At 43.0% G+C, this 27,374-nt stretch overlaps 1 protein-coding gene across 13 annotated transcripts in view; it reads right to left on the bottom strand.

Annotated features, from left to right (window-relative positions):
- The window catches only part of EPRS1 (glutamyl-prolyl-tRNA synthetase 1), a 1,752,234-nt gene that overhangs the window by 811,216 nt on the left and 913,644 nt on the right, over positions 1-27,374 (bottom strand). For all 13 annotated transcript variants that reach the window (XM_044061601.1, XM_044061548.1, XM_044061611.1 and 10 more), the window contains one exon: positions 7,628-7,745. In XM_044061601.1, the coding sequence (XP_043917536.1) occupies positions 7,628-7,745 (118 nt within the window). The remainder of the gene's footprint in view (positions 1-7,627; positions 7,746-27,374) is intronic.

Raw genomic sequence — 27,374 nt, forward strand, 5'->3', positions numbered from 1 at the left:
CAGAGCATCCACTTTGCATGCTTGTGAGTGATAAGTCCTTGTGCAGAATCTCTGTAGTTGGCAGTTGTGAGGGGAGGCATGTCTGGGCATCCCCATTTCCTTGTTATCATGCTGAAGACCTGTGGATCTAGTTTCCACTCGTGAGGGTCCATGAGGTTTCTGCTTAGTTCGTCTGCCAGAGTATTTGTCTTTCCTGGCAGGAATTGTGCCTGCAGATGTACTCGATAGGTCAGTGCTGTGTTCCACAAAGTCACGGCTTGCCTGCAGAGGGGGTAGGAATGAGTGCACCCTTGCTTGCTTATGTACCACATAACTGTAGTATTGTCCATCTTTAGCAATAGTTGTCCTGGATGTGGTTGATCCTTGAAGGCTGTCAGGGCATTCTGTACAGCTAGCATCTCTTTTTGATTGATATTAAGATGCATTTGGTCCGCGGGCCATGTGCCCTGAATACATTTTCCTGCCATGTGTGCCCCCTAGGCATAATCCAATGCATCTGTTGTTAGTGTCTGCCTGGCTGTGGGTGAAGTGAAAGGCTGTCTCATGTTGTGGCGACAGGCCAGTGTCCACCATCTAAACTCCTGTTGCAGGCAGGGAATAAGAGTTATTATTGTTTCCAGGCTGTGGCAATGTTGAGTCCAAACACTTTTTAGATACCACTGTAATTTCCTCATATGCAGTCTTGCATACGAATTAGCAGGATGCCATGAAGCCCAAAGAATGTAGAATTTTTTTTTTTTTTTTTTTTTGCAGGTTGCTGGGTCTTTGTTGCCATCATTTGAAAGTAATGAGTCAGTTGCCTTTGCTTGTCTGGCGTGAGATAAGCCATCTGGGCAGTTGTATTTAAGCTTGCACCCAGGAATTCTATCTCTTGAGAGGGTACTAGTTTTGATTTCTTTTCATTTACTGTGAACCCTAGGCAAATTAATAATCTTTTTACAAACGCCAAATGCTTTAGAAGAATGTCCTTGCTCTCTGCTTGAATAAGGCAGTTGTCCAAGTAGGGATATATTTGGATTCCTTTTTGTCTGCAAAAAGCAATTACTGGTGCCAGGCATTTTGTGAAGACCCTGGGTGCAGTAGATAAGCCAAAAGGCAGTGCAGAGAATTGGTAATGCAATGAACCACCTATAAATCTGAGGTATCTTTTGCAAGTTTGTCTGATTGAGACATGCAGGTATGTCACGTTGAGGTCCAAAGTAACTAGCCAAGCCTTCTTGCCCAGCATGGGTAGAAGTTGCTGCAGTGTCAACATTTTGAATTTTGGAACATCCAGAAAAGTATTTAACGTAGACAGGTCCAGTACTGGTCTCCAAGCGTTGTCCTTTCTGGGTACCAAGAAAAGTCTCGAGTAAAATCCTTGCCCCTGCTCTTCCTGTGGTACGTTTTGAATAGCCCTCATGTCCATGAGAGCAGAAATTTGTCTTTGTGCCTCTGCCCATTGATTGTGTGGCAGGTCTGGCATACCTTTTGGCCTTGGTAGGGTGTGAAAGTGGAACCTGTAACCCTGAGAAACAATATTTAGTACCCATTTGTCCTGGGTGATCGTGTGCCAATTTTGTGAGAAAAGTGCTAGTTTTCCCCCTAAGGGTGCTGTCAAAAGTTAAGTGCTTGGCATAGGTAGAGGAAAATCATTGGGACTGTTTCCTATAAGGTTGTGATTTGTCTTCTCCGCCTTTGGGGGCTGAAGCACCCCACTGTTTCTACATGAGCCTTGGGGCTGAGATCTGCCTCTTGGGCATCTGTATCTGCCTCTTTGTGGCCTGTCTGACACTGGAAAGGACAAATTTTTTGAAGGCCAGTTCCTGCTAAATCTGGGTGGCTGAACCTGTAAGAAATCCTTTACTGTCTACATTGATTTTGCTTTATCCTCCATTTTCTTTAACACCTCTTCTGCCTTAACACCAAACAAAGTATCATGCTGTAATGGAGCATCCAATAGTTTTGCTTTAACATGATCAGGTAAACTTTGTTCTTTTAACCAAGCATGCCTTCAAATGACAGAACCTGTAACTGCGGCTCTGCAAGAAGCCTCTAATGAATCAAAACCACATTGCAAAGTATGCTTTCCCACTTCTTCAGCTGCATGCAATAAATCCTGCATTTCCTTATTTTCAGGACATTCTGAGCTTGTAAGCATTTTCTGTTTTAGCAAAGACATTAGGTATTGTTGATATTTAAGCATGTGAAACTGGCAGTTTAAAGCCCTTACAGCTAAAGTAGCAGAGGTGTAAACTTTTTTCCCCCATCTGTCCAGTGCTCTAGAATCCCTATCAGAGGGAACATGTTTTTCTGCAGTGGAAGCATTGACCCCTTTGGGACCCTGAGGAATTGTTTCTGGGTCAGCAGCAGGGTTTTTATAAAGAAATTTATGAGAATCTGGGACCCTGTAGTACCTATCTGGCTTGACTGGTGCAGGGGGTAAAGAATCAGGAGACGAACTGGATTGAGAAAAAAACATCATCAACAATATCTAGTACAGGGGGGATAGCAAGGGGTCTGTGCTGAGGCGGTAAAAGAAAGTCTTAAAGCCTTTTCTTGGATTCTGAATAATCCTGGCTCTCCCAATGAAAATGCTCCCTCATGGTCTGCAAGGTTTCCCCAAAAGAGCAATCCTCAGGAGGAGAGGCTGAAGGGATAGATTCTTCAGCGTCAGAGTACTCATAGGGATGGAGAGAATATCCCTGTTCTGAAGAGGAATCAGAGGAAATAGAAACCTGGTCAGAGGAGTCATAGTCAGTGTCTTGCCTAGACCTTTTATCAGGAGGGGGATGGGAACCCCTAATCAAAGTAATAAGGTCCTCGGCCATTTTAAGCATCTGTTTGTTTGGCATGGATGACTGTCCTGGAGAATGCTGTACTTGTTTATTTGTCTTTAATGGTGTTTTAGACTTTGCCTTGGCTGCTGAAGTGGTCTTGATAGTAAGCTGTGTAGGTCTGAAAGCACCCTCAGAAGCCGAAGCCTGCTCAGCGGCTCCGGGCCCATCTGAGAGAATAGTTTCCATAGGCCCAATACCTTGAGTTTCCAGAGGCCTAGTTGTCTCCATGTGGGAGTCGGAGGCGGCCTGTGGCTCTGAGGTAGCGGGTGTCAGGGGCTGCGAAAGCACCTCACTGAGAACCAGCGACTGGCCTAGAAGAGGTTTCGTCGTCAGTTTTGGACCTCGGATACCTGTCCTTTTCTTTGTCCTTGCGCTTTATGTGAACTCCGGTCGTCGGTTGTTCCGACGGCATTATATAGTTAAACCTTCAGCCAACGTAATGTAAAGCAAAATCAAACCGACGCTTAATAGTGCGTTGGTTGAATCTAGCACAAAACAGACAGCTAGCAACGTCGTGGTTAGGGCTTAGGCAAGGAATACAGTAAGAGTGAAAATCCTTATGAGGTATTTGCTTCCCAGAATAAATACAATTGTTAACTTTTACTGACATCGGTCTGGAGCTCCCCAACGGGGGACTTAGCTTTACTGAAGACTTCGGACCCGAAATTCAATTTCGAAAATCTCAGGAGTCGGCCGACTGGTACTTGCGAACTGCTTTTGCTTCGGGCCCCGCACGGCAAGAAAGACTGAAGAAAATGGCGTCGGCTGCATCTTATATACCCCTGGCGCACTGACGTCAGGGAAGAGGCGACAGCAACCGACGCCAGACCAGGACTTTGGAATTCAGGCAGACTGCGGGTAGCCTGTCAGCAGGATAACCCAAGTGTAATGACTGCAACAGTGAAACACGATGAACATTTGTAAGACACACACATACACAAATACATAAAAAAGGGAGCATAATTGTTTTGCTGGTTCCAGCCCTGGACATGGTTTCCGGATTTTTTCCAGCAGGGACTTTCTAACCTGGTTTTCTGTATGCTGGTGGAGAACTTTCGTAATTTGTTTACTGTCTGCTGAAAAGTAGTCCTTACAAATTAATATCCTAAGACTTTAGGTGAAAGCTGTAAACCACTTTTTTTTGCCCTATATCTTTTTGTAAAGTCCTTAATATACTGTGCTTGTCTCCTCTGGCTGGCTGCTTTACCATTCAACCATTTTATAATCATAAGAATTTTAAGACTGTTGTATTTTGCTACTATTTTTGAGTAATGTTTTTTGCTTGCTTAGCTTGAGTTATATTGTGACTTGAAGATTACTATTCCAGGACTGCACCCTATACTGCTAATGGACAGAGACTGCTCCTAAATGCTTTATTCCATACATGGGTACCCTCAAGTTATCTGTGGTATGATCCCTGTTATCATCATTAGGAGTAATACATAATTATTGACCAAGGGATAGGCAAGGCCAATCTATGACCAAATGAGATTGGTTATTTCAAGCACAAAAAGGGAAACTGGCTAGGCTTAAAATGGCCCACAAGGGCAGCTAGCCTAGTATTTACCCATGAACCTATTAAAGTCTGCTGAAGCTGGTTGTGATGAAACTATCACCTGGTGCCAATCTTAGTACTTTAAAAGCTGGACTGATGATGCTTCTGACATGAACAAATACTGAGGTTTCAATTTTAATTATCTTAGCACTCAAAGTTTACAGTGCCAGGGGGGTTATCTTCTACTATTCTCAAAATATTTTCTTTATCTTCAAGCTGTTTCTTAGCAGATCTGCTAATGACGGCTTCCAGCTATCATAATAAAAAAAAATTAAAACTGGGTTAATTTGTTTTTATTTTAAATTCTTAGCATAAAGCTAGAGACATTTTTTTCACAATATAAGGTAATAACCCCCTCAAAAATAATGCAGCAGACCAGAGACTAACACTCATCAGGCACGGAATATGGGCACTCTTTCATCAAGTACCCTGACCTGGAGGGTTCATATTGGGGTAAAGTTTAACAGCTTCAGCTCAGGGTGAACAAACACTTTGATAGGGGGTCCTCACTGCTTTGTGCTGGTACCTTCAGCAGACTACTAACTCTGACCTTCATGCAAGACCTGTACTACTAATACCTTTCTTGACCTTTGTTAGTAAATGCCTAGTTTATCAGGAACATGTCAGCTATAGTGAATTGGGTCCATATGCTCATCATCGGACTTTCATGCTATACTTCTGGCTGGATGAACAGCAGCAAAGAGCACCTTAGAGTATTCCACACCAAGCCTCTTTGTAATTCAAAGCCATGGATCTATAGTATTGGGCCGGGGGTATGGTGTTACTATTTTTAATAATGTATTAGAATGGAACCAGACTGAAACTGGTGTGACCAACACCTCTGAGTGTCCTTAGGGCAGGAGTGAACTGTAAATTTCTCATCTAGAGTCCCACCCTGTAATTTGGGATCTTTTCCTACAGAAGTTCTACAATCATCTTACCACTCAAGGAGTCCTGTTGGTGGTTTATTCTAGGAGACTTTAAGGCTTGATCAGAAAATGAAAACTTTCGCATTCAGAGAATTTCCTTATTTCTTAAAGGTATGGGCTTTAGGAGCAGGGAGTTTCCATTGCTACCCAGACATTTAAGCACTTGCTGAACATGGTCTGGAAAACGTAACTGTAGTGTAGGAACTAGTTTCCTGAACAGAAAAGTGCCTGGCTCATTTTGGATTAGTATTCCCACTAGTGACATCAACCAATCCAGAGTTAGCCAGAAGTAGGGACTTGCATCACATCTGTTAGAAATGCTACATCTAAAGAAATCTCAATCCATGCACACCACACGCTCCAGAGACCTCAACCTCATTACCACAATCAACAGAATGTGTTGGAGGAACAGGTTCATAACCCAGAGACTGCCCATGCTACGGAATAGGCTTCCCATACATGTCAAACAGATTACCTCATTGGCCCTCTTCAAGAGAAATCTTAATGAGTGGATGGGAAACAGAAAATTCAACCCAGTGATCACTCCACTGGCTCTACTTGACAGAGGCACTGGGAACTAAGGTCGGGTGGCAAGATGTCAGGTTAATCCTATGGGCTAGGCTTGTAAAGGCTCCAGGGCCATTAGCCTAGTACACATCTATGAACCTATGAGCATCATTAACACCTTGTTGCCCACTTAGTGCTGATGACCCTGTTTCTCTAACAGCATGATATAATGGTGGTCTCACTGTTGTTCTAGATGCTGTAAACCCCAGCTTTGTATGTGCAAGAGCAACTGTTCAATGTGAGCCTCAGTCTGACCATGAGCTTCAGAAGGGTGGAACTCCACTGGTATACGACTTACCTTTGAAAGACAGTGTATATGTGCATTACCCTAAACATTAGACAGAAATCTCAAAAATATATATATATTTTTTTAATTATTTGTACTTCTGAACCCACAAGCAAACCAATGTAGGATTTCTATTGCCTGAGTGTATGTTTTCATGAAACCATTACAAAAAGCTAAACGGCTTTATTATGAATCTTACGGAGGAACAACAAGCAGTAAAGTTTAGAAAAGCATATGTCTGGGTTTGAACAGAAGTCTACTCCTGGATAAGGGAAAGACTTACAAAACCATAATGATTTCCATAAATTAGCATTTCTAAAATAAGGGATGTATTGTAATCCATGACTAAGACAAACCAACAGTCCGTGTTTATCACAAAAGTAGCTCCCACTGAAGTTGGAAGGATAAGATCTTTGTCTGACTTTAGTATTGCAAATACCCGCTCCTTCTGTGAGGTAAGGGTATTCACGTTCCACTTGAAGTATCGTTCATGGCAGCAGTAAATATAAAACAGGAAATTCTTACAAAATTAATTCTAAATGCTGTCGTGGGGGAGGAAGGCAATATCTTTAAAGCATGTCAGATTCCCTCAGATTCAAGTAAAGTTGGCCATCGTAAAACTTACAGTCAAAAGCTGTATTTACTTAAAAAAAAAACTTTGGTGGTCTTACAGCTGTAATTGATTCAGATGGTAAGCAAATCTGTTACAGAAATGTGATGAAGAGGGAGTTCATTCTATAAACAGGTCATGTAAAACTTCTTAAACAACGAAGGATCCTGTAACCTAGAATATCTTTAATTAGGCAATTCTTCTTCTCATTCATTAAAATTATTTACTTTTTCACAGACATGTTGATGAACTCCATCAGACAGCTAGTGCAGTGACTAAAGTTATGAGTTATTAACGAGCTGCTTCCTGTAGTCCAGGGTTTGATTCCCAGTCACCATTTGCCTAATGTGAAACAGTAAGAACTCACTTAATACAATGTACATGGATGGCACCCATGAAGAGACAAATTGGTCCAATGTTTTACCCTGACACAAATTAGAAAAACTTCTCTCCCTTTTAAAAAAATAAAAAAAAGCCTTAACACTGGTCAATCAGAGACTGAAATGTGAAATGCTTCTTCTGTTAATGCTGGTATCCTGTTTTCCCATTCCTTGATTTAAATACAATGATCCACTCTGATTCCCCAGCTTTGTTAAAGAACAATAGCTTCTACTTCCTGCCTTTTCTAGCCAAACAGATAAAAACTTATTCTCATTTTTTTCCATTCATTGCATTTTATAAGTTTACAACTCACGCAAGATTCGTGCCTCTGAGACTAAAGTTTAACACTGCCCAATATGAAAGGTACCACTGAAAATATGAGCAGGCTATATAATAAACCTGAAAGAAAATTAATATCACAAAATGCTGTATAAATACCTGCTAAACCAAACTGTGACAAAATATTTCAATAAAACTTACTGTTTTCTTTGTTGTGCTGGCTTTGCTCTTCTCCTTTGAACCAGAAGTTGGCATTTCCTTTGTGTGCCCATCTGGGATATAAATTAAAATGCATGGCGATTCCTTGCAACTATACGGGCTAAAGCATAAATAAAAAGAAAAGTCTAGTTGCATTATACAATGTAACTGTGCTACTCAGAAAGCAAAGTATTCACAATACTCCAAAGGTATAGTATACATTGCTGACACAGTGTTGAAAATGCATACTTCAAGTGACGGCCTTTGCTCAATTATACTGCAGTGACTTAGTACATCTCTTCACTTAATGGAAATGAAGTACAGAAGTATAAGTAAACCTACCATAACAGTAGACAAACCTCTCAACCATACCGAATTCCTCGGTAAATACTGATTTTGAGGGCAAAATATTGGGGTGCCACGAATTCCCAAGTGGCTCCTTTAACTTCTGAATTTCTTCAGTGTTTTTTTTCTTTTGGACAAATTTGTTCCTGACGTCATCACGTGCAGGGTGTGTGCGATGACCTTCATGAGGCAGACAGACAGCCTGTCAGAATGCCGCGCCATAATTTAACTTGCTGCAGTCAGACCTCTTTCTTCCTCCAGGTAAAGACTGCTATGTGTGAGAGAAACAAGCAAACAGCAGATTTACACTTAGTTCTGTTATGCCGTCATTTGTACTTCTTTCCTTACTGCACTTCTTATAATTCGCATTTGCTTGGCAGTTGGCACACGCAGTCTGCATTTGTATTTAAGTAGTGCTTACGTATGTGTGCGCCAAACAGTAGATATGTACTTAGTTCTTTTGCTCGGCACTCACAGTCTGCATTAGTATTTAAGTAGTGCTTAACATGTGCTCCAAACAGCAGATTTGTACTTAGTTCTATGCTCCAAACAGCATCCTTATTGCATTTCAAACAGCAGATTTATACTTAGTACCGTTCTGATTCACATTAAGTAGTGTCTTTCCTTATAGCAGTGTGTGTGTGTGTGTGTGTGTGTGTGTGTGTGTGTGTGTGTGCGTCTGTGTGTGTGTAGGTATAACTGGTAGTTAGAGCTACTCAGACTCAAACCCTGTACCTTAGGTACAAGAAGCAAGAGCCTAAATTCTCTACCCATACTAAGTCCATAGTTCTCAAGAATGTTTGGCTCATACTTGTGGTCTTGTTCCTTTTAAAATTTGTGGTTTTCTGGCAAATCAGCGAGCGAGAACTGAATTCACTAAATAATGACAGCCATTTAAGTTTCAGTCTTCCTATCTTTTCAGGAAATGCATGGTAAAACAAAACATTTTATTCTAGCAACTTTTCTGATATTATACAAGCAATGTTTAAAATGTGTCCCTGGTTTTGGGCCTTTGTCTCCCCCCCCCAATACATTTTTGCTTTTTCCAAATAGATTTCTTGTGCTACATAGTTCTTCAGGGGGAGAGAAGTTTAGTACTGCTTATCCCAAGTCTGTGTTTGCTGTTAGTAGCACAACAGGCAGAATACTTCCTTTTGATGCAGAAGGATGTGGGTTTTACTCCCACAGTATGTAGATGGATTGCTGATACTGTACTGTGTTGATTCCTAGTAACTATGAACCTGTTAACAGTTTGCCATCCATTCCCTATTGCAATATTACTAGCTTATAATTTTTGAAATGTAACATAGGCAATTTATTCCTCAAGAGCAACAGGCACTTTATTTGTAAATGAAACAATGAAATATAAAGTTGTTTGCTAGCAGCAACCTCTTCAATAGTTACAGATCTCTCTGATGTAGAATTATTTAAATGATTTTTACTTCGGCAGAGATTGTGCATATTTACTGATACTGGTGGGTTGTAGAAGTTTGAGTAGAGTTTAATGATGAAAATTTTCTGAATTGGGCAGTTTTGCCTTTATTGGTTCATGCACTTTGTTTCATTGCTTACTGGAAAAATGTTCAAAACAATAAATTTAAAACGCACTCTAAAAAGTGTGCTGTATTATACAAGGAATATAATTTAATACAATCAAGAAGGTGCATCAAAGAACACAAGTATGTTTCGTGTGTAAGGGTCCCATGATTTGAAAACAGCCCAAAGGTAATCTTTATCCACCACTGGTCAGATGCATTTTCTTTGAATGTGGGCAGATAAGTTTTAATACCAAGTTTATTTTCACTGTGAGACTGCATTGCTTTATTTAGCAGATGTCTATGTGTTTGTGCTATAGAATGTAAAATAAAAGTTTTTAACTTAAATCCAAATAATCATTGCATAAGTAAAGTAATATGCAAATTACAGTGTTTATGGTAAATGAGGCAAAACAGCCAAGTAATGGGATACTGGAATGGCTGCAGGGGGAGGGCTGTGTATGGGGGGGATCCATTCGGCCATGATTTTGAGAAGGGTGACAATCACAAAGACAGCCCCAGGCGGCAAAAACTCTAGCTACACCCCTGATCAGTAGGCCATGGAGAATGACATGGCAAACTATAATATTTTTTTGCTAGGATTAGAATATTGCCTACCAGTAAATGCTCTACTTTTACCACAAAACTCACATACTGCAAAGTCACCAAAAACAAAACATCATCTTCTCGCTTTCCAGTGAACATCACTGCTACACATTTAAAAAAATGGATTACCATTTACTACACGGTCTGGGAGCCATATTTTGGTTAGCTGTTCTTCAGTTTGTGTTTGAAAGTTGGTATCCCACAATTCCATTGGAGTGGGTTGGGTTACATATTTATGTCTGCAAATTTTATGTTAACCAGCATACAGATCTGTACCTATTTTTCGTGGGGCTTTGTCCAGATTTTTTATGTTTCCAGGTTGACAGGTACGACAGTAGATAATCTAATAGATTGGTATTGCAGCAACCTAAGCTATATGGTTTAAATCCTGAAAAGAATATGACTACCAACCAGCTTTCAAAGCTTCAGAGCATCTTCCACATGTCCTAACTACTGTGGGGCACAAGGAGAGACACTCAAGAGAGAAGTTACAGTACTAGAGCCCTGAAAATAGATAAATGCAAGAAAAAGAAAAAATGTTTTGTACTCACCATAATGTTCCATCTGAGTAGTTGTACTTCATTTGTCTTCAACCTGTGGGATACGGATCCGTATAGGATCCGAGACGGCAACTTTGCTAGTATCAGCTCAGAGCTCCAGATTCTTCCCCTTACCCATAATACACCTCTACTGCCTTCCATCCCCAGATCAAGTTTGCTGAACTTATACTGAGAACCTGACCTGATAAATATACTTGTGACCTATACAGCAGCCCATAGGCTGATCATGCGTCAAGGTCCGGGGGAAGGAGGGAGGGATGGCTGAAGACAAATGAAGTACAACTACTCAGATGGAACGTTATGGTGAGTACATAACTTCTTTACCTGAAGTAGTTTACTTCACTTGGTCTTCAACTTGTGGGACAAAGTCCCCAGCTACTAAACTGCAAGGCCCTCATGGAGGGATATTCCTGAGCACCGCGGAACCAAAGGATGCTCTCCGTCTGGAAATCAAATTCAATTTGTAATGAGAAATAAATGTATGAGATGAGGACCAAGTAGCTGCAGAACAAATGTCATCCAAAGACACTAGACCAAAAAGCCATAAACGTAGCCATGAACCTAGTGGAATGAGCTTTTACATGACCTGGAGGAGACATGCCTTTGTCCTTATAGACGTGCAGGATGCATGAAGAAATCCATCTAGCTATAGTGACCTTGGAGACTGTTTCCTTCTATAAACCCTTTTTGGGGAAACCTAACAATTGATCAGATTTACGGAAATTTTTTGTCCTGTAAAAATAGAAATGTAACTGTCTATGAACATCCAACATGTGAAGTTTGTATTCCATCTTGTTCGCAAAACTGGGAAAAAACACAGGCAAATTAATAGTCTGATTGATATTGACTGGTGATGCCACCTTAGGAAGAAAGGATGGATTGGTTCGAAGGGAAACTCTGTCTTTATGAAAAATCATGTACGGAAGCTTGATGGAAAAGGTCTGTAATTCTGAAACCCTTCTAGAAGAGATAATAGCCACCAGAAAAGATGTCTTCCACGATAAAAATTTTAGATCTGCAGTTGCGGCAGACTCGAAAGGTGGAGCAACCAAAGCTTGAAGAACCATAGCAAGGTCCCACAGAGGAACAGGATCTTTGACCGGGGGGAGTAACAAAAAGTGCCTTTAATAAAGGCTTTACATAATCTGGAAGATGCTAAGGAGGCAGAATTCTCGCCCACATGAAAATGAGAAATGGCAGCCAACTGAACTTTGACAGTAGAAGAACTAGCTCCGTGCTGGAAAATATCAGCTAGAAAATCAAAAATAGAGGAAATAGGGGCCGTGAAAGGATCTAAACTCCTTTGAGAGGCCCAGAAAGAAAAACATTTCCACTTACTGCAATAAACTTTTCTGGTTGAAGACTTATGAGCAGCTACCAAAATAGATCTAACTGAGGAGGATAGTCCGATTGTCCTAGCAATTACGGGAACTGGAGCAGCCAAGCCGTGAGCTTCAGGCTGTCCAGACTCAGATGAGGCACCCCAGAAGGATGTGAAATGAAATCCTGGATGGGATCTAGGATCCAAGGTGGAGCCAGAATGTGAGACCAAAGGAAGGGAAACACCTGGCGAAGAGATCGCAGCAAGGTTGACCCCACTCGCTGAAGATCTGTTCCGCTACTAACAGATTTAGAGATCACTCGTAAGGCATCAGAATGGTCCGACTTAGCCTGTCCGCTAGAATGTTGGACAGTCCCGGAATGTGTGTTGCGATGAGAAAGTGACCTGTGGAGATTGCCCATTCCCACACTCTCATGGCCTTACGACAAAGGGGGTAAGATCTGGTCCCTCCCGGTTTTCTTGATATACCAGACTACTGACATGTTGTCCGACTGAATAGCAACCATCCCCAGACAAGACAGGCATGAAGGGAAGGGTCTGCAGCGCTAGAAGGACCACCCTCATCTCTAGGACATTGATATGCAAGCTGGTCTCTATGGGGGAACCACAGGCCTTGGACTGTCCTGCCCGAACAATGCCCCCCCCCCACCAGAGTTGGGAGGCATACGTGGTCACTATGGTTTGGGCCAGGGTTGGAACACAGGATCACCCCTCCAAAATGTCCGGAGAGCTCATCCACCATATGAGGGACAACCGACACACTCGACTTAGTTGGATAGGATAAGTCAATGGCAGTTCCAACAGGGACCATTGAATCTCTAGAGTCCACTGAAGAATCTGCATATGTAACCAAGCACACGGGAGAAGAGTTATGGTCACCGCCATCGAGCCTAGGGCCCTCAACACAGATTCTGCCATGGTAAGACGAGAACAGTAAATCAGGGAGACATGCATCCTCAGGTTTTAACTCTCTCTGAGGTCAGGAATATTTTGCACTGAAGAGCATCTATCCTGGCACCAATGTAGTCTATCACCTGTAGAGGACTTAGAAGAGATTTGGATGTGTTGATTGTGATGCCCAGATGCTGGGCAAGAGTCAGGAAGTAATCCCTGGTTTGGGAAAGTAGACGCCTGGTGGGAGCAGTGGGGAGCCATTAGTCCATGTACGGATAGACCTGAATCCCCTGAAGCCTCAGGTGAGCCACAACCATCACCATCACGTTGGTAAACACCCTGGGGGGCTGTGGTGAGACCAAGGGGTAGGGCTCGAAATTGGTAATGATTGACTCCTAGCCAGAAGCGGAGGAACCTCCAGGAGCTTCTGTGCATTTGTATGCGATAGTAAGCATCCTGGAGATCTAACAAGCACATCCAGTCACTCTCTTGCAGGTACAGCATGATGGACTGTAGCGTGACCATCCAGAACTTCTCTTTGGCAACGGACAGGTTCAGGGCAGAGAGGTCCAGAATGGGCCTTAAGTCCCCCGTTTTCTTTAGCACCAAAAAGAACCAGGAGTACATGCCCAATCCGGACTGATCTAGGGGGACGGATTTGATGGCTCGTTTTACTAGCAGCTTGACAATTTCCTGTGCTGCTGCCTCCCTTTGCGTGGGTGGTAGTCCGGGAGGTATCTGGGAGATATGGAGGGACCCACGAAGAGGATAGAGTATCCTCTGGATATGATTTGAAGCACCCAGTGGTCCATTGTTATGACTCCCATGCTGCTGGGTGCAAGGACAATCGTCCCACACTGCCTCCAGAGTAGAGCAGTCGGGCAACCCCCAGGGTTGCTGCCGGGGTCTGTCTGAGAAAGGTTCTCAAGAACAGAAGTTCCACGGACCCCCCTCTGCCTCTGGGCCAGCGTCCATTCTGTCCCACTCTGCCTCTGCGGTTAGGAGAGCCCTGAGTCTCCCGGGAATACAGATACTTCTGGAACCACATCTTCTTTTGCCCTCTCTGGTTCCGAAAAAAGGATCTTTGAGGGTTAGAGAACCTGATCCAGACGGCAGACAGCGTCTTCCCATCCTTCTCACTCAGGACTAATGTCTCCTTGATGGTCTTACTGAAGAGTGTAGAACCGTCACAAGGGGCAATGGTAAACGACGCCTTGAAGGGTTCGGAAAATTGACATAACCTTAGCCAGGCATTACGCCTCATGGATACGCTGGACCCAGCCGCTCTTTCTGTAGCATGGGAGAGGAGTCGCATGGACATATTAGATACTGCTTTTAGAGTGGCCATCCTCACGGAGAATGAAGCCTTGTCCTCCTGCGACATGGACTTGGGTGGAGATTCCTCCAACTCCTTTACTAGGTCGCGTTGGAGTCTAGTGACATGGGCCAAGTAATTCGGCGCCCTGATCGAAAAGGTAGCTGAAACATACACCCGCTTCTCTAGGCAGTCCATCATCCGTGACTCCCAGTCAGGAGGGTGGACCGAGGAACTCTCCTGGGCAAGTTCCTTCTTAGTGGCTGCTGCTACCACCATGGCGTCCATGAGGGAGCACTTATTCCGGGATGGCCCATCAAAGAGGGGGCTTAAAATTTTATCAGGTTGCTTGGGGATAGGCCCCATGGTGTCCCGTTCCTTTCATGCTCGCAAGGTGACCAAAAACACCAAAGGATCCGCAGGAGGCGACACCCAGGAAGTAGACGGGCCCGTGCTGAAAGCCTCCACGAACACAGACTAATCAGAAAAGGGTTTGGGGGCAGACCAACCTCCCCGCTGGCGCAGGATTTTCATGACGTCTCCAAAGGAAACATCCTCGGGAGGTGATCTTGGGAAACCCTTTCCATCATCTAAATCCATGTCCTCGGTGAGGGACTCTGGGGAGTCCAAGTGCCTCCTCTTGCACCTATGCCTGCGTGGCACATCCCCGGTGGGGATCTCTGGGGGGGCGCTCGCAAGCCATTTGCTCCTCGGGGGAAACAGTCTGGGGTACTTCGAGCACGGGCTATCCCTCTGGTAAAACAACGGGGACCGTAGACAGAGCAGAGGGGGGCGGTCAGGGGTCCTGATCCGACAGAGAGGACCCTTTCTACCACACTGAATGCCGAAGGAGAGTGAACCTCCTGGAAAACTAATAAGGAGGCCGATCACCTAGGGTCCAACACGAGAATCGGAGCTTTGCCAGAGGTGGACAGAGCTCCGACGGAGGGAACCTGGCCAGACAAAGTCGGAGCCGATGGAAATGTTTCCATTCCATCGGATGAGACACCCAAGCTCAGACTCCAAGAGCGGCTCAGATCCGTGCTGGTCAGATCTGAAATGCTCCAGGCAGCTGTTGGCATCTAGGAAACCGGTACCGTAGGCGCCACCCCCCTGACCAAAGCCAACCTCAGATCAGAGTACTCCAAAGCCGAAGGTCGGATCGGAGAAGGAGAAATGGGTTGAAAGAAACTAAGCAAGCTCCCCCCTCCAGAGGAAAGGGGGGCTGGCAAGATCCCCATCTGGATCTGTGTACAGATAAAGGGTCTCGTCATCTTATCCAGATCCACATCCGACAAGGAGCGGGCTGACCGTGACGAGGCTACGGACTCCGACCTGGCGGGTCGGGGCACAGAGGCCAGAGAGGCTGGACGTGCCTCCTCCGGCTCCGGACAGAACCTTGGAGATTGGAGTCATGGGTCCGTGGAGTTTTGCTGGGTGAAGCAAGGTCCAGGGACCTCTTCCTCTTTTCCCTCGTCTTCGACTCTCTCTCCCTTTTTCTACCTCTCTTCTGCTCTGCTACCACAGGCTTAGAAACAGGAGTTTGAGTCCCAGCCTTGGACGGAGGAGACACCAGAGGAAGAGAGGAGGAAGAGGCAGCCACTGTGACCAAAGATGAGGAAGGAGAGTCAGGACGAAGAAGAAGACCTTTGAAGGCCAACTTGGCCTTCCTATCCTTTGGGGCGCAGGGGTTGAAGTCTGCATAGATTCTACATTCCACGCTTAGGTGGGCCACACCCAAGCACAAAACACACAGAGTGTGGCCATCTGCTGGGGATAGCTTATGGCCACACTGTGCAGTGCTTGAAAACAAGCTTTTCAGCCATAACAGAAAGATAGCCTCAGGAAAAAAAAAAAAAACAGGCAAAATCTTTCTAAATTAGAACACACACGCACCCACTCACCACACATGCTACAGAGAACACTGAGGGGGGGAGAGGAAGCTACTACCTACACACCACAAAACAAACTACTCAAACTACCTGAAAACCACCAACACTCGAAGCACCAAGCAAGGGGAGGAGAAGGGATACCTATACTAACCTAATCTGACAAAAAGAGAAAGTTTTTTACTCCTAGAAAGTTTAATAACCCACTGCTAGCTGGAGCTCAGAAGACACGATGTGAAGCAAATCGCGGCAAACGAGATCTGGGGATGGAAGGCAGTAGAGGTGTATTATGGGTAAGGGGAGGAGTTTGGAACTCAGAGCTGATGCTAACAAAGTTGCCGGCTCAGATCCGATACGGATCCGTATCCCACAAGTTGAAGACCAAATGAAGTAAACTACTTCAGATCAAACCTTTATGTTATATTACTGGAGACGGTCAAGTGGTGGCACGAGAAAGCATAGTTAGGTAGTTAGGCAGCACAGGATGGTGGTCTGTAGGATGAGGCTGGTGATCAAGAAGAGGAGGAGGAGGAGTGTGAGGGCAGTGCCAAGGATCAAATGGTGGAAGTTGAAAAAGGGTGATTCTGAGGTGGAGTTCATGAACAGTTAAAGACAGGCACTGGGTGGCAGTGAAGAGTTACCAAATAGCTGGGTAACTACAACCCGAGGTGGTAAGGGAGACAGCTATAAAGGTCCTTGGTATGACATCTGTACAGAGGAAGGAAGACAAGGAGACCTGGTGGTGGAATGAAGTAGTACAGGACAGCATACAGAAAAAGAGGTTGGCAAAGAAGTGGGATTGTTAGAGAGATGAAGAAAGTAGACAGCAGTATAAGGAGATGAGGCATATGGCAGAGAGAGAGGTGGCAAAGGCTAAGGATAAGGCGCAATGGAGAGTTGTATGAAAGGTTGGACACAAAGGAGGGAGAAAAGGGCCTGTACCAATTGGTTAGAGAGGGAATGAGCTGGGAATGATGTGCAGCAGGTAAGGTGATAATGGATAATGAGGGAAAAGTTCTCACAAGTGAGGAGTGTGTGTTGAGCAGATGGAAAGCGTACTTGTGAGGGGCTAATTAAAAAGAGAAAGAGAGAGAGAAGGTTGGATGATGTGGGGATAGTAAATCAGGAAGTGCAGCGGATTAGCAAGGAGGAAGTAAGGACAGCTATGGAGGATGAAGAATGGAAAGACTGTTGGTCCAGATTACATACCTGTGGAAGCATGGAGGTGTTTTAGGAGAGATGGCAGTGGAGTTTTTAACCAGATTGTTTAATGAATTCTTGGAAAGTAAGAGGATACCTGAGGAGTGGAGAAGTGTTTTGGTACATATTTTTAAGAATGAGGGTAATGTGCACAGCTGTAGTAACTACAGAGGAATAAAATTGATTAGTCACAGCATGAAGTTATGGGAAAGAGTAATGAAAGCTAGGTTAAAAAGGAAGATAATGATTAGTGATCAGCAGTATGGTTTCATGCTGGGAAAGAGCACTACAGACATGATGTTTGCTCTGAGAGTGTTGATGAAGAAGTATAGAGAAGGTTAGAAGGAGTTGCATTGTGTCTTGTGGACTTAGAAAGCATATGACAGGGTGCCTAGAAAGGAGTTGTGGTATTGTATGAGGAAGTCAGGAGTGGCAGAGAAGTGTGTAAGACTGGTACAGGATATGTATGAGGGTAGTGAGGCAGTAGTGAGGTCTGCAGTAGGAGTGATGGATGCATTTAAGGTGGAGGTAGGATCACATCAAGGATTGGCTCTGAACCCCTTCTTATTTCCAATGGTGATGGATAGGGTGACTGACGAGATCAGACAGGATTTCCCGTGGACTATGATGTTTGCTGATGACATTGTGATCTGTAGTGAGAGTAGGGAACAGGTTGAGGAGATCCTGGAGAGGTGGAGATGTGCTCTAAAGAGGAGAGGGGAAAGGAATGAAGGTGAGCAGGACTAAAACAGAATATGTGTGTGTGAATGACAAAGAGGATAGAGAATGGTGAGGATGCAGTGAGTACAGCTGGTGAAGGTGGATGAATTTAAATACTTGGGATCAACAGTAAAGAGTAATGGTGAGTGTGGAAGAGAGGTGAAGAAGAGAGTACAGGCTGGGTGGAGAAGAGTGTCAGGAGTGATTTGTGACAGTTACCAGTGAGAGTGAAAGGGAAGGTCTACAAGAGGGTAGTTAGACCAGCTACGTTATATGGGTTGGAGATGTTGACACTGACAAAAAGGCAGGAGTCAGAGCTGGAGGTGGCAGAGTTAAAGATGTTAAGATTTGCACTGGGTGTGACGAGGATGGACAGGATTAGACATCAGTATATTAGAGCTTCACTCAGAAACCTCCAACGGGCAAACCGGTGTGCCTTTCAAACAAAACAATGTTCAAAAAATAAAATAAAGGCAACATCAGAAACAATGCGTATGTCGCAACAGAAACTTGTTTAATAAAAAAAAACAGAGGAAGGGGCTTCCAAACCATAAAATAACCATTTGGATGATAGAAAGCACCCAGGCATCTGTGGTTATCCATTGCCAAAGGTCAGTCTGAAGAACAGAGGAATCTGGCCAAGGAGAAGGGGAGCTGCATGTCAGACATAGGCAGATTAGTTAGGAAAAGAAGGTTTCTGGCATCTAGAACACTGACTGGGTTTGTCTGGTAAAATCTGCCTATTAAGCAGATCCTAGAAGGTTGTTTAGACTGCATATGGACAAAAGAAGATTTGGATGAATGGTTCCTCTGGAACTTGGGTACTGGGGGAAACAAAAATTTGCTTCAGGTCCTGCATAACCTTGCCCTTATTGTGAAGGGTCTTAAACAATTCTGCAGCAGTAATGCCAAAAAGATTCTGGTTGACTAAAGGAGAATAACAGTCTGGCCTTAATGTCCTTCTTCATATTTTTTTATTGATTTTCAATAGTATAAATACAATTTTTAAAAAGAAAAAACAACGTAATATCAAATTTTAACAAAAACTATATACAAGGTCCAAAATAGATACCAAATCTTCAATAACATTACATTTTATCTAATAGTTTTTTAAGCTTTATCCAGGCAATTTGTTTATGAGTCATGTTTGAGGAGTGTAACATAGCGGTTTGTAATTCCCTACTGGCCTTAATGTCCTCATGTAAAGCTTGATGGTGTAAACCACTGACAGAACTAGATGCAGCTAACCAAGAGCCATCAGCTGTATCACAGCTGCACTTAATGGAATGACGAGGCACCAGAGAGGCAGAGCTCAGAAGAGACAGCAGAAGTCTTACTGTCCAAATCAATTCTATCAGTCAAGCCTCCCCCACCCCCCCGAACTAAGAAATATCTAGTCATCTGGGTCTGATAATGACCCTAAAAGTAAAAAAAAGCAGAAGTTTACATTTTTCCCATACCTCTCAGAGGATAAAAGCTTGGAAGATGAATGCAGATTGGGTGGATTGTCTGTGGACATGGAAGCAGCAGCAGAAGGACTTTTATACAAGTATTTATGATGCTCATGAACTTTGTAAGACCCGTCTGGCTTAAGGGCCAGAAGTTGAGAGTCAGGAGCCGGAGAAGATGTAAATATATCCAAAAGGACAGCTGATAGGAGAGGCCGAGTCCATTTTCAAGAGTTCATAACACCTCTTCTGAAACTCAGAAACCTGTGAATAGTCCCAGTTAAAGTGTTCCATCATATGGATTACTGAATCCCCAAAGGATAATTCTTCAAAAGGAGAATTGGGGAGAAAGAATCTTCTTCATCAGACCTCAGGGCCAGAGGAGAGTGGATCTGAGGGGAATATGCCAAAGACTCTTCACCAGAATCAAACTCTTTCAACACAAGAATCAAGAATCCCTAAGCCTCTTAGAAGGGGTGGAAGACCAGGGAGCATAGGCAGGAGTGGACAACCCTTCTAAGGGTTTTATGACATAAGAGTATTAAACAGCTCCCAAGTGAAGTCCTGACATTCTTTGTCTGGACCCTTAGCCACAGAACCCACGTTTGCTTTTTTGCTTCTTTTTTAAAGGGACATCTGCTTCAACAAATCTTGGAGGTTCAAACCCCTGCCTAGATTCGATGAGGGTACCAAGCACCTCTTCTCCAACAAAAATTTGGGGACTCCCTCTAGCCTCTTCAGATATAATGGGATATAGTTCTTCCAATATATTTGCATCAAACATATGCACAGCCTCACCAGACATGCGAGTAGACAGCTCCGTGCCTGCCTCCAAATGGGTCACAGCAGAGAGAATCAGGGTCAGCACCAAACAGTCCTTGGGTTTTTCATCCAACCGGGGGAGAAGATTGATGGAGGCTAGACAGTAGGAGGTTTGGTATGTGCGTTTAGCTTTTTTCTTAAGTGAAGGCTGAACTTTGGGACTGGTGATTAAGCCATGGTACCCAGAGTCAATGGTTTGCCAAATTGAAAGGGACGATAGATGGCTGCTGAGCGTCTTAGGGATAAATGCCTGACAAATATCACAGTCGCTTAGCACTAAAACAAAAAAGGCACTTCTTGTATCTATCTATCTTTATGGGGAACTGCCTCAGGCATTCACATTTTCCCTTCCTGGAAGGCATGTAAACAAACTACAAAGAGGAAAAAAGAAAGGAAGAAGCCCCAATGGGGTACTTATCTGTAGAAGGGCCAGTCGATGAACTGGCTTGCTGAACAGCATACAGATCGAATTCAGAGGTAGTGTTTGGTCTGGTGGCAAAGAATTTCCAAGGATTAGGTGTCCATACATCACATATATACCTTACACCTTGCAAGCAGGACGTACACCTGACGTATGATGCCTGGAAGGTTTACAGGCTTTGGTATACTGGCCAGACATTGGGATATCCTGCTAAGGATAACCTAAGATTAACGAATACTGCAACAGTGATAAGGAAGGACATTACAGGGAGATAAACAGCTCGACTCAAAGTAAACAATGAATTCACTTTAGACATAAAAAAAGGTTTTACTCTCAAAAACTCTGCCCTTGTGAAAAATTAGACAGGGCTAACTCACCCTGTAGAGCTTGTAACTCGGATAATCTTGCAAAAGTGAGAGCAGTCAGCAACATTGTTTTCCAAGTTAATAGCCGCAAATCAGCCTGATGAGCTGGTTCAAACAGAAGAAATGAGTAGTTGAGTAAAATCTTACCATAACCAAGATGTCCTTCTCCTCTGTGTTGCAGTACTGTTTATATCTGGAAAGTCCTCCACCCAAATGACCGTTGGCCAGCATACAACAGGTTTTAGGTACTGCAAGGTATGTGGGATGTTGCACGTATCTGCTGACATCAGCCATAAAAAGGACATCTGCATATACAATCCTCAGAACTGTAATGCCCCAGAAGGAATACCAGACCTAAGAAGCAACAATATGTCACCCAGGGAAAGAAACAAGATGTGGGGGGAAGGAGGGAGGGACAGAATACTGCAACATAGAAGAGAAGGACATCTATGGTTATGGTAAGATTGTACACAACTAGTCTACGTCCTTCTATTCAATGCTGCAGTATTCTTTACATGTGGGGAAAGCTAAAGCTTAGTAGGAACCCTGGGAAGAGGAAGGCAAAGAGGAGCTTTGAACAGAACAGCTTTCAACAACGCCATGGAGAATGGCTCTAGCAAACCCTGCTCTAGATCTAAAAATGGTGTCCAACTTGAAATGTTTGATAAAAGTGTGCACAGAAGACCATATAGCAGCCTCTAAAATAGAGTTAGTATCCAGGCCTTTAAAGAATGCCCCTGAGGAAGCCACAGCCCTAGTGGAGTGAGCCCTAACAGGAGCAAAAAAAGCCTTACCAAGGAAATCATAACAAAACAAAATTGCCTTAGAAATCCAATAAGAAATTGTCTGTTTAGAGATAGGCAAACCTGGATCCCCAGGATGGAAATAAATAGCTGATCAGATTTTCTGATAGCCTTAGTCTTATCTAAATACAATCTGAGCTGTCTATGCACATCCAAGGTATGCAAGATCCTTTCACTAGAGGACTGAGGAGAATGGAAGAAAGTGGGCAATTGAATAGATTAAGAGACAACTCATTTACCACCTTGGGTATAAAAGACAGATTAGTATGCAGAGAGACCCTATCCTTATGGAAAACCAATAAAAGTGGTGAAGCCATCAAAAATTGAATCTCAGAAACTCTCCTAGCAGAGGTTAAGGCTAACAGAACAGTTGTCCAAGAACAAAACATTAAAGAAGTTGAGGCTGCAGGCTCAAAAAGGGCCATAGTAACCTTCTCTAAAACATAATTCAAATCCAAAGGAGGTGGAACTGGCTTCCTCGGGGTTTAATATAATGGATGCCTTTAACAAAAAGTTTTACTTCCAGTCTGGAAGCTAAAGGTGGAGATAATGTCAGACATGCAGAAATAGCTGACAAGTGAACTTTCACTGACGAGGAAGCTAAACCACTGTTAAGTAACTCACACAAGTAAGAACCACCGGAACATCCACTGATGGATCCAGATTTCGTGAAAGACACCAGATGAAAAATCTGTTCCATTTGGATAAGTAAGATTTTCTAGTATTGGGCTTTCTGGCTTCCTGCAGAACCCAAAGTACGTCCTGTAAACAAAAGATGCCTGAAAGGAATCAAAAGTTGATCACCCACAGGGTCAGTTGACAGGTTGAAAAATGTGGATGAAGCAGAGATCCCTTGTACTGTGTGAGCAGGTCCACTCTGTGAGGTAACTTGTGATGACTGCCTTTGGCCAAATGCAGAAGTGGGTACCAGTGCCATCTTGACCAAAAGGAATCACCAGCAAGATTTTTGCTCTGTCCTGCTGAATCTTCAGCAGGACTTTCTGAATGAAAGGAAATGGGAATGCATAAAGAAACATCTCCTTCCATGAGAAAGATAGGGCATCCACCTTCCAAGCCAGAAGATGTGGGAGTCCGGCTCAAAATTGAGGGAGTTGTTTGTTCAGAAGGCAGGTAAACAGATCCAGATGAGTACCCCACCACTGGACCAAGTCCAAAACACACCTGTGAAGAATCCATTCGTGGGATTGAGTGATGGACCAGAAAATGTGTATGCCACAATATTCAGAGCAGATGGAATGTAAACCATTTGAAGAGATACCTTCAGTCACTGCCAGCTCCCATGCCTTGACAGCTACCCTGCAAAGAAAGTAAGAACCCCCCCCCCCAACTTGGTGACATACCAGAGAATTCTGGTGATGTCTGTAAACACTTTCAGAGGACCAGGTTGAAAGAGAGGATGAAAGGCCTGCAGAGCTAGAAGAGCCCTCATTTCCTTGATATTGATATGCTCTTTGAGAAAGAGACCAAAGCCCTGTACCTTCTTTGACGCAAATGTCCCCCCAGCCTGTGTCTGAGGCATCTGTGAACAGCTGCTGAGTTGGCTTAGGTAGAGGAAGTCCTGGATTCAGAATAAGTTGTTGAATCCACCAAAGAAGCTTGTTTTTTAGGCATGGGAGAACAGGGAACACAAACTCCAAAGGGTGAGCATGCTGTGTCTAAATTGACTTCAAGTATCACTGAAATTTTCTCATGTCGGGTTCTGCATGAGGCAGCATGGGAACTGTGGATGCCATGTAACCTAGAAGTCTTGGATACTCCCTGGCCGTGACGAAGGAGAGAGGCAGAAGTTTTAAGAGGGCAGCGAGGGACTGAACTTTGTCTGTTGGAAGAAAAACCATCAAAAGGTCTGTTCTGAACTCGTACCCTAGAAAGATCTGGTCTTGTGATGGGGACAGAGATGATTTTTTGAAATTAATGGTGGTCCTTACAGGCTTCCCGAGTAGCTATATCAGCACAACTGAAAAACCATGACAAGCAGCCCAAGAAACCCAGTTTGGCTACAACAGTCACCCATCTGTAACTGAGACACTGAGGATGCCAGCTAGGCACTGAAGAAACAAGAAATTTTCATCTTGCAGACCAGGAAAGAAAAAAGTGAAAAGCCTGATAAACTGCTCCATGGTTAGCTGGAAAGGAGCCGGTCATGTGGGTAGTGGAATCAGGAGCCTGAGAGAGTCAGTAAACCTCATGACAGAAAATTTAGTTTTGAAATTTAAAAAAAAAAAAAAGGTTCAAGGATAACCACGAAATCCATAAATTCCAGCCCCTATTGAAAGATTTCCGCAACAAAAAGTACATTTAGTACACAAAATGTATGTTTATACAGTTTTTCTTCTCAAGTATTTACAAAAGAAAAATTCCTTAAATAGTATGGAAGGTCTTCCCTAGAAGATTACTTATCTAAAAAGCCTTGAAAGAGCACTAGCTGAATGTCAGTTCCACAAAGTCCACTTGGGGAAAGTGTGCTTCAGTGGCAAGAAAGTTCTGAAGCTCTACTGCTCTAACTTCTGCTTTTATGCAGGACTACGAGCCCCACAGCAGTTAGGGCATGTGGAAGATGCCCTGAAACTTTGAAACCTGGACTGTGATCATATACTTGGCACAATATAAACTGTACAAGCTTAGGCTACTGCAACAATAATCTAATGTTGGACATCTGCATCCACATTAGTAATTGGTGTTGGGATTACAACTATTCAGCAACTCAAATGTTACAGGTGACTTGACTTCTATAGTAGTGGTTTAAGTTGCTTTTTTGGGAACTTTTCTAGACCCGTTATTTCTGATTGCTCTCCATTCCAGATTTGACTAATACAGTTCTTGAATATGCTGCTCCCGTATGATTCTAGTTATGGAAATTTTTAATTGAATGTTCTATGATGAAGCAGGGCGATGCATTTCTAGAAGCCATGAAGTGAACAGATAAGGAGTTTTATGCTCACTTACTTAGAAGATAATTTATTTCTAAATTAATCACCAAGATTTTTTAGATGAATCTTTACTATAGCAATGGGTGACCACCTGCTAGATACAACTGGTGTCTTCCACCTTTGTTGAATGGTATGGGCTTCCTAAATTGCTGAGATGTTACATTCGTTTATACACCCATTTAACAGATGTGTTACACAGGGATAGTGACAGGGTATACTTTACCTTGGATAAAATCTGGGCACAGCCTGTCAAGATTACTCACAGTCCCAATCTCTGATTTTTTGTAAAGGCTTCTTAATGGTAAAAAGGCCTAGGTCTGTGCCACAAACCATCCCACTAGACTCAACACATGCTGGGTACTTTCAATCACCACTATATTCTATATAGTGAAATTTACTTATTTATATATCTCAATGCCTACACCTTAAGAATTTTATGATTTGAAAAACAGTGCTACTAAATAAGTCACATTTAAAATTACTCAAAAGGGAAATAAATATATTATGCAAAAAACAAATAGTATCTATGCCCACAGGAGAATTAACACATACTATACTAAAGACATAAGGGACCACCTAAAGGAGGTTGGATTCTCGAATCCTAGAACAAGCAAAGAGGCAAAAGATAATTTACCAAGACTCAAGGCAGACCCTTGAAATAGCCAAAAGCTCACCTGCTGAGATCAATCATTACACAAGGCACCAACAACTCTTTCAACAGAGGCAGGATCCAGGAGGTCAAGGCTCAAAGTAAATGTCGAGCTCTAAACTCATTTTTTCCTACACAAGCATACTTTGCCATGTATGTTCAGGTGCACCATAGCTTATATGAGCATAGGGTATATTCAACAGGTATATTCAGTTGTTTTATAGCCTATATCAACATACATTTGTTAAACAGAAACTTTGTAATACTTCTGTGATGAGCACCTTGTTACATCTTCAAACTGCTGAAACTAAAAAAACTGGTAAAGACATACCTCAAACTACAGCATGTGTATACCTTAGTATGTGGTATGTGATTGTACCAGTTTTAAATGTACACTTTCCATTTGAAATATTTGAGAAAAACAGCTGTCTCAATGACAAGTCTACTTTGATCCCACTGGTGACTTTCAGACACGTTAGCTATACCCAACAGAGGCATCTTGTCTGTTTTGAATAAATATGTCAATAAAATTGGTTAAACTATATTGCATTTAAGTACAGTGGCTGATGTTTTCCAAACATCCTCAAATCACATTAGCACAAACATCATATGAGATTAAAATGTTTAATCCCATCTCTGTTTTAACTAGTGATCATTGTCTGTACTCGTACAAGATTGCCAAGAACTGGAACTCCTTTGCCTGTATCCATCAGGTCTATACTCTCCCTCCTATCTTTCAAAACCATTCTGAAATACCTCCTAGCTAAAAACTGGCTTTGTTCTTGCTCAAAACCAAAGTAAAGTATATCCCTAAATGTGAACAAGTACCTTTTCATTCCTTATACATCCTTACTCTCCCTTCTTCATTTACTTCCTTACTGTTATCTAATTCTCTTCCCGGACTTTCTCTCTAAATATACCATAAGCCTGTTTCACCTCACTCCATATTGCAGTTCCTTTCTATTAGACTAACTTACCTTTAATTTCTCTACAAACTGTATAAAATTTCTTTAAATATTAAATGATTGTCATATACCTTGTATCAATTCTTAACCAATGCTTTTATATTTAAACTGAAGATGATTTTTGTTTTAGTTTACTGTTCTTAATGTTTTGTAATAATTTGGTACTTTTCTCCCAGGGCCTCCACTGAAACTGGGCTTCTACCTAGTCGAACTTTCCCAGTAAACAAATGTCTGGAATGACTATCAACAAACCTCGATGCTTTGCCAGAGAAGGTCTTCATCTGTCACCCCTGGGATTTCAGCTACCGGCTAAGCTACCGGCTAAGCCACTTGCCACCGCTATAGTGCCTTTTTTCGGCAGTGTCTCCAGGACAAAACTCCCGACATAAAAACTCCATCAAAAAACAACCTCAAGGTTATGCTGCTAATCACTAGAAGTCTTAATATGAAACTGCACTCACTGGAAGCAGTCTTCACCTTGGAAGACGCAGACATTTGTACAGTCATGGAGAGCTGGTTAAAGGCTGTGCAAAGTACCCCACCCATACCAGTTTACACGTTCTTCCACACGTTCAGACCACAAACTGAAGGCGTGAAAACTAAAGGAGGTGGTGTATCAATATTCAAAGATAAATATGCCTCCATAATTGTTAAACAGTATGATTCCCTGGAGATACTTCAGGTGCAATTAACTGTTGGTAGGACACCTATTCAAGTCATTGCCAGATACAGGACCCCCTCCATGAAATCAGGGCACCCAATCTGTTTCTTTGGATCTACATGAGTCTATCAAGAGACATCCGAACACCATGGCTTTGGGTGACTAACTACCCATCCACTGACTGGGTAAATTACTCAAGCTCAAACTCACTTGCCCAAAACTTCCTGACTTTGTTAACTCCAATGCCCTGGAGCAGCTG

Source organism: Protopterus annectens, chromosome 1.part0, assembly GCF_019279795.1.
Source record: "Protopterus annectens isolate FY-2018-M chromosome 1.part0, PAN1.0, whole genome shotgun sequence".
NCBI classification, from domain to species: Eukaryota; Metazoa; Chordata; order Ceratodontiformes; family Protopteridae; genus Protopterus; species Protopterus annectens.